The sequence below is a fragment of the Belonocnema kinseyi genome, chromosome 7, assembly GCF_010883055.1.
Source record: "Belonocnema kinseyi isolate 2016_QV_RU_SX_M_011 chromosome 7, B_treatae_v1, whole genome shotgun sequence".
Classification (NCBI taxonomy): Eukaryota; Metazoa; Arthropoda; class Insecta; order Hymenoptera; family Cynipidae; genus Belonocnema; species Belonocnema kinseyi.
Genome location: NC_046663.1, coordinates 51435749 through 51450214, shown reverse-complemented (window position 1 = coordinate 51450214; position 14466 = coordinate 51435749). Strand labels below are relative to the sequence as shown.

Below are 14466 nucleotides of genomic sequence, written 5' to 3'. Positions count from 1 at the left end.
AAAGCTATCGGGAAGATGGGTGCCGCGTTTGCTCTCAGCTGAGAACAAACGCAATAGAGTGGTCGCCTCTGAGGCTCCTTTGGCGCGCATAAGTCGGAATCGTGAGGAACTTTTTCGTCGATTTGTGACTGTGGATGAAACATGGATACACCATTACACTCCTGAGACAAAGGAACAATCCAAACAGTGGATTTCCACAGGCGAACCAGCTCCAAAGAAGGCAAAGACCGTAAAGTCAGCTGGTAAGGATATGGCTACAGTTTTTTGGGATGCACGTGGAATTTTACTTATTGACTACTTGGAAAAGGGTAAAACAATCACTGGTGAATAATATGCATCATTATTAGAGCAGCTGAAAGAAGAAATGTAAAAAAAACGACCACATTTGGCGTGAAAAAAAATTCTCTTTCATCACGACAACGCCCGAGTTCACACATGCTTCGTTTCAATGGCTAAAATTGAAGAACTAAAATTCGAATTGGTCGAACACCCACCGTATTCACCAGATTTAGCCCCCAGTGACTTTTTCTTATTTCCAAACTTGAAAAAATGGCTCGGTGGACAGAGATTTCCAGACAACGCAGACGTCATTGCCTCTGTAAGTGCTTATTTTGAGGAACTTCCGAAAACGCATTTTTCTGAAGGATTAAAAAAACTTGAAAAGCGATTGAGCAAGTGTATAGAGCTCCTAGGAGATTATGTTAAAAAATAAAACAAAATTTACCCAAAAAAAATTGTTTTTATACTTCATTCTAAGGACTTATTGAACTACCCTCGTACATAGTTTTTTTATTTACAAGAAATTTTGGTCGTGTCGCTCCGACTTTGAGGTTAGAAAACGTGTTCAGGTTATCAAGCTCCTTTCTACTTCAATGGTGCAACATGTAGTGCGGTAGACTGGTTGCAAAACTTATTGGCTTATGAATTAGAACTTCCCTCACCACCAGAGCGCTTGGACTTGGTTGACTTAGTTTTCATACGAGGAATGATCATGCCATTAAGCTGGGCCCAGTGTTCACGAGCCCTTCTTACGTTTTCGGGTAGAGCAGTGAGAATCATTAAGTATGGTTCTGTCGGCCTTCCTGTCACGCCAAGGTTGTGGATCGCATAAATATGGCCACCTTCATCGCCAGGTGGGCGATGTTGATGAGATTCTCTGTATTCGTATCCTATTGTTGATACATATAAGATATCCAAGTAAGCCCCTCCGAAAGTGCATGCGCCGACTTTCGCTGCGGGTATGTCAATAACTCGATCCGGCATTCTCCGAACTGGATCAAATTCAATGACCTGAGCAAAATAACAAATTTTCTTCTTATTCAAAGTCTTTTTTTAAATATCTTTAAAGAAATTGAATCCTTACTTTATGTCCTCCAATAAGTGGCACCCAGAGCCAACCTCTCGAATCAATTGCTATACGACCAGGGTGGTCGTCTGTGTCATGAAGTTTAAAGCTAAAAAGCTCTTTTCTGTTTTCTAAAAAAAATGATTTAATTACGAGTTAAATTACAAAAACTTAGAATTCCACTCGATTTATTAGCAGGGTGTATTTTAGCCTAGGTTGGTCCATGAAATTCCTCAGTAAGATTGTTTCGCGATTTTAGATCGAATAATTTTTCAATACATAATTTTATTCCGAACCGAAGGTGCGTTGTAATTTTTTTGTTGTTGAACCGCTCGACAAAAAAAATTACTAAAAATTGAAGGCGGTAAAAAACTTACTTAAGTGGTTTTCACGTGCGAGTCACGTGACTCAGAGGTTCTCATAATTATCTATCAATTTCACGATGTCTCTTTGATGAAAACTAACGAAACTCATGAGAAAGAGGTCAGGCCACAGGCTGCTGTCAATTCTCACTATTTTGATTTGATAGCTTTATTTGTTAAGGATTACGTGAGAAAAAGTGCTCCTATCGTAATATTTAAATTAAGAGGCAGTAGTACTTTGAAGGAGAACACTAAGCAGAATTATTTATTAATACATTTTGCCAATTTGAACATATTTAAAAATCGTTCAGTAAATATGACTATATTATAATTATAAATAATATTGGCTTAAAACTGAATGTATTTTGTTAAAAATATATCTTTGCCGCTACGAATTGAATCTTTATAGTTGAAAATTAAACTGTTTTGTTTAAAAATCCATTTTTTTTATTTATTGGAAAATCTATCTTTAACCCTTTGCGGCATGGTGGAAATACCGTATACCCATGATAAAAATTTTTGTGCGAGGGGTCTACATTTTTTAAATAATTTGTTAATACTTATAAACACAGAAAAAAAGCCTTTCTTTTTGAAAAAGTTCATTATTGAAAAAACTTTCCATTATATCCTTATAAAAATGGGTGCTTAAGGGTTTTTGGGATCGCTGAATACAAATCTGAACTCAGATTTTAAAAATTCAAAATGGCGGATTCAATATGACTGCTGAAATTAAGAATATTTTTGGATTTTATCTGAAAATTGGTATACAGGGGTTTTTGGGGTCAGTGATCACGAATATGAACTCAGAGTTTGGAAGTTTAAAATGGTGGTTCCAAGATGGCGCCTGAAACTTGGAATATTTTTAGATTCTTTTTCTGAAAATTTGTTATACAGAGGTTTTCCGGGTCGCTGATCATAAATCTGAAATCAGACTTTAAAAATCCAAAATAACGAATCCAATATGGCGGTCAAAATAATAAAGTTTTCCGGATTTAAAAAAAAATTAGTTTACAAGGATTTTTGGAGTCACTGATCACGAATCTGAATTTAGATTTTGAAAATTCAGAAAATTGGTACTAATCCATGTTTTAGGTGAGTAGGTGTATATTTGTTCAAATCTTAATATTCTAAATATTTGTCATTTCAAATACAGATTCAAAACAGCGATCCCCCGTCTGTGCCAACTTTCAAAAAACAATTTAGAAATATTTAGAATTTCAGCCCGCCATTTTGAATGTTCAAAATCTAAGTTCAGATTTGTGATCAGAGATACCAAAAACCCCTGTACACCAATTAAAAAAAAATTCTAAATTTTGGCCGCCATATTGGATCCGCCGTTTTGAATTTTAAAACTCTGAGTTCGGATTCGCGATTAGCGACTCCAAAAACCCCCTGTATACCAATTCTAAAAAATCCAAAAATATTCAAAATTTAAGTCGTTATATTGGGTCCACCATTTTGAATTTTCTAAATCTGAGTTCAGATTCGTGATCAGTGATCCCAAAAACCCTGTATACCAATTTTCATAAAAAATATAAAAATATGCCAAATGTCAGCCAGAAATATGCCAATTGTATGCCAAATGTATGCCGGAAAGGGTTAAAATAAAAATTCAATAATTCCATTTCTGGTTAATAATTTATCCATTTTATATGAAAGTTGATAAATTTTGTTAAAATTTTGTGAAGAAATTGTGTTTGCAATTATATTTTATGGAAATTAATTTTTAGAAACAAAAATATTATTTTGTTATAGCTACAAAGTTCATCTTTTTTGTTTAAAAATTCATTTATTTTATTTTAAATTTATCTTCGTTGGGTTGAATACTTATATTTTTGGCTTGGAAATTGCGCGATGTTGCAGGTAATTCGTTTATTTGCTTTCAAATTAAATAGAAGAAGGGAATTTTCGTTAAGAATTATAATTATAAATAATACTAGGTTAAAAATTGATGTATTTTGTTAAAAATATAGATTGGGTAGTACAAATTTAATCCTGTTATTTAAAAATTTGACTGTTTTGTTCAAAATTCATTTTTTAAATTTTAAAATTCTATCTTCAAACTTAAAATTTAATTATTCCATTTCTGGTCAACAGGTCTTCTTTTTTAGACGAAAGTTCATATATTTTGTTAAAATTTTTTGTTTTTGTGTACAAAATTATAGCGCCAATTATTTTCCATGGTAATTAATTTTTAGAACCAAAAATATTAGTGTTGCCTTGTAGCTAAAAACATGATATTTTTCAGTGTAAAAATTATTTATTCTGTTTGAAACTTATCTTCTGTGGGTTCAAAACTTATATTTTTTAGCTGAAAATTGTGCGTTTTTTGTAGGGAATTTGTGTTCTTTTTGGCCTTCAAATTCAATAGGGAAAGGAAATTTTCGTGAAGAATTGAAATTATAATTATTTTTTGGTTAAAAAGTGGTGTTTTTATTTGAAACCATATATTTTCCGGTACAAATGTATTCCTCTTAGTTGCAAATTAAACTGTTTTCATCAAAATCCATTTTTTTAGATGAAAATCTATCTTAGAACTTGAAATTTAATTATTCCATTTCTAGTAAAAAATTTCTCTTTTTTAGAAGAAAGTTCATAAATTCTGTAAAAATATTGTTTTTTGTGTAGAAAATTTGGCTGGAAATTATTTGTTATGGTAATTAATGTTTAGAACCAAGAATATTATTGTTTTGTTGTACCTACAAAATTCACCTTTTTTAGTTAAAAAATAATTTATTCTTTTTAAAACTTATCTTCTATGTGTTGAAAATTCATTTTTTTGCTGCAAATTTAGCGTTTTTTGTATGCAATTTGTTTTTTTGGCTTTCAAATTCAAAAGTTTTGTTAAGAATTAAACTTTGGATAGGGAATTTCCTTAAGTGGTATAATTTTGTCTTGAAAGATGTAACTTCTAACATGGACCGGGAACAGGAAATTTTTTTAAAGAATTTTTGACCTGAAACGGAAATTTTTTATAAAAAACATACTAGGCAGTCCCCCATTGCGTGTGGCAAAATCATAGACAACGACTTCTTTTCTCGGAGTATCGGCGTAATAGAATTTGAAAGGCGGTGACCTTCTCTTATTTTCCTCCATAGGACGGTCCCATACGAATCCACCAGTTATTGAACAAAGATTCTGAAGTTTTTGTTCAAGGACCAATTTATTATTTAAAGAAAATAAAATTCCATAATTGTGTAAATAAGCCAAAGGATAATCATTCGTCGTCGCTGAAATATAATACACAATCTTAAATAAATTTAGTAACCGTGGGGAAACAACTCTGGTAATACGCCGGAAAGATCGGTTAATCGAAAAAGTAATCCGTCGTAATCCAATTGAAATTGGTGGTTATTACCGTCTTTTTTAGTTAAAATTAAAATTATTTCTTGAAAAAAAGATCCTACTCCATCTTCACTCCATTGGGAATCGAACCACAAAACTTCTGATTTCCGGTCAGGTGCTTTTCCAATTAAGCTATTAAAGGGATCAGAATAAGAATTCTTAATTCAAGAACATAACGCAAATTTTTCGCTAGTTGTTAATATTACAAGTAATTATTTGAAAATTTTTTTAATTTATCTGCTATATCATCAGAGTTTGTACCTTACCGACAGCAGATCAACCCTCCAAACCATGAAGGCAGAAAATCTACACAATATCGATCAAGTTAAGAATCTTCAATAACAGAAAATGCTTAACGTCTTGAAAAGACTAGATGGAAAATAATATTTTTAAATTAAAATTAAAATTATTTTTTGAAAAAAAGATCCTACTCCATCTTCACTCCATTGGGAATCGAACCACAAAACTTCTGATTTCCGGTCAGGTGCTTTTCCAATTAAGCTATTAGATAGATGAGAATAGGCACTCTTAATTCAAGAACTCAAGAATTCAATTGGAGGGTTGATCTACTGTCGGTAAGGTAAATCTCTGATGATATAGCAGATAAATTTGAAAATTTTTTAAATAATTACTTGTACCATTAACACCTAGCTAAAAATTAGCGTTATGTTCTTGAATTACGAGTTCTTATTCTGATCTCTCTAATACCTTAATTAGAAAAGCACCTGACCGTAAATCAGAAGTTTTGTGGTTCGATTTCCAATAGAGTGAAGATGGAGTAGGATCTTTTTTCAAGAAATAATTTTAATTTTAATTTAAAAATATTATTTTCTATCTAGTCTTATTAAGACGTTAAGCATTTTCTGTCATTGAAGATTCTTCATTTGATAAATATTGTGCAGATTTTCTGCCATCATGGTTTGGAGGGGTGATATACTGTCGGTAAGGTACAATCTCTGATGATATAGCAGATAAATTAAAAAAATTTTAAATAAAAGTCTTTTTTAGTGCACTTCTAGGTCGGAGTAATTTGCTTGAAATCCAAAGTAATCCCCTTTTGATCTAGATCTATACACTTGTCATCCAGCGTAATGCAATTATTCTACAATAATTCATTTATATTACGAGTCAATCTACTGTATTCTACTTCTAACCCACTGCTCATATGGGATCCACCACTTGTAATCTATTTTTTGACTAATGAGATCGACGTTTAATTTGAATTAATCAATTTATAATTTATTTATAATTTATTTATAATCGGAGTAATCCACTTGCATCTGCAGTTATCTACTTCTAACCTGGAATAATCCAAATGTAAACTGGAGATATGAATTTAATATTGTATTTATTTAATTTTTATTGGAACTTATGGACTTTTCTGGAATTTTATGGAATTTATGCAAATTTTCGAGAGACTTTAATCTACCATTTTTTATTTATAAAAATTTTAGAATTAAATTTTACTTATTTCAAAAAAGGCTCTATACTTTTGTTTTCTTAATATATTTAAAGATGTTATAAAATATCTAAAAGTCATAAACAATAAACAAAAATTCTCCATAAAATGCGCAGTTTTCAAATTATGCCACTCTCTTATTGCACATAATACTCTGTTACTCAATTTTTAATGAAAAATAAAATTTCCTAAACAAAAAAGAATGTTCTGCTATACGATAACTTACATAAACCACAAAGTTTTTAATTTATCGAATGCTTTGATCATACATTGTTTACTAAGATTTGAATATGGAATTGCTTTCCTAAAACAACAATTTAAAATACGCAAAAAATAATTGAACTTCACTTATTTTACAAAAGGCTCAATACTTTTTTCTTTAGAAATGTAATCTGCTCATAAACGATCGGAAGCTTATAAAAAATTAATAACATTTGAGTTGAAAAACGCTTTAATAACCTCAGTGACAAATAAATATTTTCTGATTTTTAAAAACCTCTGTAAAACGCACAGTTTTCGATTTGTTTAATTCTTTTACAGTACTTTTTAATTCAGTTCTTAATTTAAAATAACAATTCCAAACAAAAATAATTTAAAATATGTAAAAAAAGAATTGATTGCTAGTTTAAATATTACTCATTTAAAAAAGTGTTTGATATTTTATCTTTATTTCAGGTATGAAATACTTCGAAATAAGAAGAAAAAAGAATTCTGTAAAGAAACGTTTGGTGCAAGAACTTGCAGGTTAAAAGTGTTAGGGTCTCACGGCGGTCGTATGGAAAATATTTATTTGCTTCCTCTTTCCATTCTCAATTCTTTTATTTGAAAAAATTCCAATTATCAATTTTTTAATTATTCTTTCATAAAATGAAATGTATTCTTAATAAGCTATTTAAAAATTTTATTGAATTCTTTTTCCTTGAATATTTTGCTTTATAAATGCAAAACATTTTTTCAAATTATCAAGAAAATGTAATAATTGTATTTTTAAGCATTTTTTAAAGCTTATAACTTTGTTTTATGCTGTCATATATTCATTTTTTATTATTTACAAAAATGTTTCACGGTTAAAAAAATTCGAAATGATTTAATTTTAAGTAGATTAATACATACAAATAATCAGCGAAAAAAATTATAGAGGCAGTACATTTGTAACCTTTTAATAATTTTAGGAATGAAATTACTTTTGACTCTTCCATAATTATTTCAAAATGAATAACACTTTTTTTAAATCTATTTGAAAATTTTAATTTCTTACCCACAAAAACTTACCGACGCAATAAATTTATAATTTTTTCAATAGTTTTATGAGTGATTTGATCTATGTGTCAGCGTAAAATTTTTAGTTTATCAAAGTTCCAAATTCCTGTCTACATTTGAATAAATAAAATTGATTATGTGCACCAATGTTTTGAATTTTATAAATATTATTGAATTTTGAAATAATTTTGCACTAAAAAGTAAATTAATTTAGACCAATATATTGATTTTCATAATATGTGTGCGATGTCTATTGTATCAAGTCTACAGTTTTTATATTGAAAAGACTGATTTGATTCTATTTTAAAGACATAGGTATCTTGAAAGTAAATCTGACATTCGTTTCAAATAAATAATTATTTGAAGGAAAATATTCAAGCATTATTGTAAAAGAAATTATTTCCTCACCGAATACATTCATTTTCTCGTCTCAGGAACATGAACATCGTTTCAATTAAAATAGTGGTCAAAATAAGTATATGAATTTACTTGGATCAAGAATTTAGTTAGAGGTTCAGTTACTTATAATGAGAATATAATATTCCTAATTCAATATTTTATTAAACTTCACGCAAATAAGTATAATGAAACAAATTAACTCAATTGTTTTTTGCTCAGAGTACCCAGTGGGCACAAAATTTAGTGAAGTATTTACGACATCGTTACAACATCTTCACGACAACTTTACGACATCGATACGACATCTTTACGACAACTTTACGACATCCTATGTCCATGTCGATTCGCTGTCTTTACGATGTCGTAAAGACATCGTCAGATCAAGCGACTTATTTACGATATCGTAAAGACACCTTAACGACATGGACATTGGATGTCGTAAAGTTATCGTGAAGATATCGTAACGATGTCGTAAAGACGTCGCCAAACTTGGTACTCACTGGGTAAACGTATTCTTGATCCAAATAGTTGTCCTGATTTAAATTTTTTCTTCATTCAAGAAAATCGGGTTCTTGTAAAAACAAAATACTTGCTTCTTTCAAGTGAAATCAGCCAAGTAAATTAGCCTACTTGATTCAATGCAAATTTTTTTTCAGTATGCTAGTCGCTAATTTATCTCTTTCGTAAATTTAATCTGTGTCGTGAAAATAATGATTTCCTTGACAAAAGGTTTGATTTTTCAACATTTTATTGATCTGAGAATCTGAATAAATCCCGGATATTAGACAAGTTTTCTTTCTTTGGTTCTTAAATCCTTCGGAAAGAATATATATTGAGTCAGTGCCGTACCTATAAAAAAATGAAAAGTGACATTTAACCAAAACCCTTAAATGAAAAATTGACTCATAAATTTATTCATAATATTGCGAAAACTGCACTTCGTTTTGTGTTTCGAGAAATGAAATTGTTAATTAATATAATGTACCTACTAAAACGACTCCCATGTATGGAGTACGCCACACATGTTCCATCACCTGTGCTTTTTTATGTTTATAACTTATCTTTTTTAGAGAAAAATATTATTTGGTTAAAAATGAATGTGTTTTTATTTATTTATGGAATTTGAAGATTATGGAATTTATTGGTCATGGGTTTAAGAGTTTAATGGGTAATGGGGCTATAGGGTTATTGGGACTGAATGGTGAATAGATAGACGATTTATTAGGGTTTCGGGCCTATTTTTGTGGTTATGGAAAATCCTGAAGTGATGGGGCTAAATTGACGCCAAATTTGGATTCAGCGACCCCAAAAAAATATGATAGACATATTCACCTGTACAGAAATATTACCGCGAAGTGACAGAAGGTGTGGCTCGCGTCAGAACCACGTCGGGTTATGTTAGGTCAGACAAGATAATGTCAAGTTTTCTGTTATTGTCGTGATATTTTTTTTTTCATCGAACTTAAAATACCAAAAGCTAAAAATAGATTGCGATTTTGGAATCACAGAATTTTTGGTAAACTCTAATTCGCTAGAATCTACATCACAAATCATTTTTAGATTCTGAATATTTCCAACAATGCATTCGAGAAAGCGTCGTTATTTTGAACGAATTTACTATTTATGTAAATAAACAAACGTTTTCCAGCTTTTTAGAATTTTATATTTTGTTGCTGATACTGTAAAAATAGAGATTACATTACACCAAATGTATGAATTTCCGGGTTAGTAAGATTATAGATTAAATGCTTTTTATACTTTCGCGTACATAACCTCACTTTACAAGTCTCACTCCGTGTGAGCCAAATGAAAAACATTCCAAAAGAATATTTAGATTCAAAAATGTTTATAATTAAAATTGATTTGTGTGCGTGTGTGTGTGTGTAATAGCTCCAAATTCGAACATTGTTTTTTAAAGCAAAATAGTTTTCTTCGAAATGCAAACTCTTATCGATAAATTCAAGTAATGCAAAGAGATAAAGTAATGTAGAATATTGAAAATGAGATATAATGTATAAAGATAGGTAATGTAAATTATTGAAAAATCAAAGTTTTGCAAAATACTAAGCTTAAAAAATATGAATATAAAAACTTTTGGAATTTTTCTCATTAAAAATCAACTAATTTGCGTCAAATTAATGCAACACATAATTTTATGTAATCTTAAATAATTCTGAGAAATCCGGAGTAATCCTATATAATCTGGTGTAAATTAGTCTATAAAGTAAATCCCACATAATCCACCTTCGCTGGACTGCATTTTTACGAGTTGTTTCCCCCTTTTATTTAACTTACAGTCTAGGCTAAAATTCAGTAGAATTTATTTACCGATCCATAACCTGCCCTGAAGATCGACATTTCCATAACCCCATCTGTTGCCCTGAGGAAATTTCTCCGAGGCCAATACAACATGTTCAGGATTCTTTTCATTTATGTCACTATTCCAATTGATTAGTATAATACTATTACCAGCACCCAGCACAAATTCCTCGGGAAAGTCTGAAACCGGAACAGCAAAAGACAGGGGACCTTGTTCTACGAAAGAAATGATTATGAGAGATTAGTCGAAGAAAGCACCTCAAGCTTAAAAAAAAGGGTTTCAAAGCCTTGTAGGACGTAAATAAGTCGTTCAGAAACCAACCCAATACTTTGCCTTTCCTACTCCCCTTACTCTTCATAACTTTCTCCCTTCTTCAAAAAAAAAAAAAATACTTCAAACTTGCTTCTACTCTCTTTCCAAAATTCTGTCTCATCCGCTTCCCTCACATTTCCCGTCACTTCCGTTGTGTTTAATTCCTATCACTTCCCTTCGTTGTAGCTTTTGGACTGTGTGTTCCCAGTGGGCACAAAATTTGGAGACGTCTTTACGACATTGTTACGACATTGTTACGACATCTTAACGAGAACGTTACGAAATCCTATGTCCATCTCGTTAAGGTGTCTTTACGATGTCGTAAATAGGTCGTATGATTTGACGATGTCTTTACGATATCGCAAAGACACCGAAACGACATTGACATAGGATGTCGTCGAGTTGTCGTTACGATGTCGTAACGATGTCGTAAAGACGTCGCTAAATTTTGTGCCCACTGGATTTTTCTTTCCCAGCTCACGTCTAAACGAAATTAGGTATCGCTCTCAAAGTTTGGGAAATGAAAGAGAAGGTCATAAAATGCCTGTTTCTGCTTTGTTGCGGTAGAAATTAAAAAAAAAAAATTTCGAAGAAAATAAAGGTGGAAGCTAAATCGGTACTTCTCTTTTCCAACTTACGTCTAAGTGGAATGAGATATCGCGTTAAAAATTTGGCAAGCTAAATAGAAGGCATGCAGTAACGTGTCTCTGGTCCTAAATAATTAGAATTGTGAAAAAAATGTTTAATTACTGTTTTGGAGCAATACCGAACGTGCTGTAAAACCCTGAAAGCAATTTTCAATGCTGTCAATGGACGAGTTATGAGGTTTATATTGACCAAAGTGGGGCAGAACAACGAAAATCGCTTACCATTTTGTATGCAAAAAAAAGTAAAAAATAATTTTTGCACTGAAAATGAAAATAAACAAATTTGGTCTGACATAAGTATCAGCTGTGTCGAAGCAGCACTATCGCAGCAAGTAGACAACTTCAAACCCGTCTGTAGGTAATACCGATTGCATGATTACCAACAGAGAAAGTTAGAAATCCAACTTCTGCTGTAAAGCCTGAGTGCGTCCGTAAATAATCATTATTTTAATAAATAAACTATTTCTTCCTCCAACTCTTTGCAATGTCACATACGATCCCTTAATATTCATTAACATTTCCCGAGAACAATTTCCACGTTATTTCAACTTTTATTTTTCAAAATCGGTTAAAATATTGTCGTAAAGATGTCGTGGCGAGGTCGTAAAGGCATCGCGAAACTTTGTGTCCATTGGGATGGTCTTAAAGGTTCTTTTATCCGGTTAAAAATGTAACTATTCGCCAGGACGATGGCACTCTGAAATTAAAGTGACGGAAAGGTTCACCACGGCCGAGGGTGGCGCTGGTAGTACTTTTAGGCCGAAAAAAATCAAGTGCATGGGGAAAGTGTCATAATTGCGAAATTTTCTGATTTTTTAATTATCAAAACGGCATTTTCTGGACTTTTTTTGCTTTAGAATAGAGTTGGAAAGTTTTTAGAGGAAAAGGCTATTTCGAGAGTTAACTTTGAACTAAAGGCAGATTATGTAATTTGTGCAAATCATTTCGGTTTTAAAGATATACTTATGGAGCATCCTATACTTGGAAAAGATCGAACTGTTATTGGTACGGATCGTTTTTTTATTTAAATTATTTTTCAAATTTTTGGATTAATACGAGGGTAGTTCAATAAGTCCTTAGAATGACCAACAGATGGCGCGCGAATCGCTCCAAATCATCTGTTTTCAGTCAGCACCACTGAAAAATAAAAAAAAATTTACCCAAAAAAAATTGTTTTTATACTTCATTCTAAGGACTTATTGAACTACCCTCGTACTAATTAAAAAATGTATTAAAATTTGTATACATAAATGTTAGATCACATTAACGTGATTACAATTCTTTTTAAAGATCAACATACTTTTCGCGCCCTTTGAAAGTAATTAAAAAGAAAGTTTTGCACTATAAGAAATACTAAAAATTTAAGTGTAATTTAGAGTAAAAACGTCATCAAAAATATGCAATTAAATTTTTTTTACCGGGACAACCCCGTGTTAAATAATCAAAAAATAAAATCCAACTCTAACCAAAAATACCTTTGACATGTTGACCAGTAACCATCTTAAGCCTGTGACGAACAATAATTGTATAAACAATTAATTTTTGCATTTATAGCATAATTTATTAAATTTGCAATAAGCAGACTTTTTAAGCCAGCCTAAAGTTATTAAATCAATAAAATCTACATTTATTTATTTAATAAATTTAGTAAAATACAGCTAAATGTTATCATAACAAAAATATTTTTAATGTTTGAAGTTATTGAAATTATTTGATTTTAAAATACAATAATAAAATTCAATATATATTTCTGAATTAAAATTTGTTCATGAATTGTAATTTTAAATTTAAACAATAATTCCAGAATCTTAAAACATCAAAAATGTTTTGTCTAGCAATATTTGATTATTGCGTTTTTAATAAACGAATAATATTTATTGACAAAAAATGTAATTGTATTAATTCGCGAATTTTTTAGTGAGGATATTTTATTATCAGACAATTTTCTGTCAGAAATATAATTATTCCGGAATTTTATAATTTGGTAGTTTTATAAACTGCAGCCGAAGTGTCCAATTCAAGACTTTTATTTTTCTGGAATTTTGCAATTCCCGACACTGCATTTTCCGAAATGGAAAATATTTTGTGTTAAGAAAAATATTTCGAATGTTTGAAGTTTCTAAAATTATTTCTAAAATTTAAAATAACAATAATCGAACAAATATATTTCTGGATGTAACTGTTTTCAATAATTTTTATTTTCTATTTGAACAATAATTCTAGAAACTTTAAACATTGGTAATATTTTTTATAGAAATATTTGATTATTGAATTTTTAACGCAATATTACATGGAAAACTTAATTCGGAATTTTTCTAAAGTCAAAGTAGCTGATCTAAGGAAGACTAACTTGGAGCAAAAAAAGTGGGCGAAGCTTGCTGCAACTTAAATTCCTTAAATGCGCAAATGTAAATAGATTTCATTTAATATTCTGTATTTATAATAAATTAATTATTGTTCACACTGTAAAGGAAGAAGGGTGAGTGAAGGCAAAGGTGTGAAGGGTGAAAGTGAGTGGTTTGAAGTGAAAATTTGGAGCGTGTGAAGTTTTTGAGATTAGGAGTGAGAAAATAGTTGCTTGGTCAGGGGGCAAGAGGTAGGAAATAAAGGCGGAAACGTCACAGAGCTTTAGGTAAGGTAGGATGCCGACGACGCGAAGTCCACAAACTGGCGCCAGAGGGCAACAGTTACTGGACGATCGCACAGAGCAGAAAACCGTAGTGGCCGCAACAGCTGACGTTACTGAAAGCATTGAAAGTGGGGGGATGGGTGACGTTGATCGCAGTGACAGCAGCGGTGATGAAAGTGCCGAGAAGTCGACCCGGGTGGGGAGGGTAGCGGATTCAGGTACGGGCAAGCAACGGGGAAGGCCCTCAAATTTACATTGCCTAAACAAGCTAGGCAACGCGGGTTCGAACAGAAGTCTGGACGAATGGCAAAAAAAGGTAAGCGCGACTAGCAGTGAAGGGGAGGAAAAAAGGAAAAGAGTGGCTGGGGAAGATGAGGTAGAAAGGGAC

General features: G+C 31.4%; 1 protein-coding gene across 1 annotated transcript in view; it reads right to left on the bottom strand.

The window, feature by feature from the left end:
• Positions 1-918: 918 nt before the first annotated feature.
• LOC117176458 (putative sugar lactone lactonase YvrE) overlaps positions 919-14466 on the bottom strand; it is a 23185-nt gene continuing 9637 nt past the window's right edge. The window contains exons 2-5 of the mRNA XM_033366700.1: positions 10499-10705; positions 4695-4937; positions 1364-1476; positions 919-1290 (exon numbers count right to left, since the gene is read on the bottom strand). Of these exons, the coding sequence (XP_033222591.1) occupies positions 919-1290; positions 1364-1476; positions 4695-4937; positions 10499-10705 (935 nt within the window). The remainder of the gene's footprint in view (positions 1291-1363; positions 1477-4694; positions 4938-10498; positions 10706-14466) is intronic.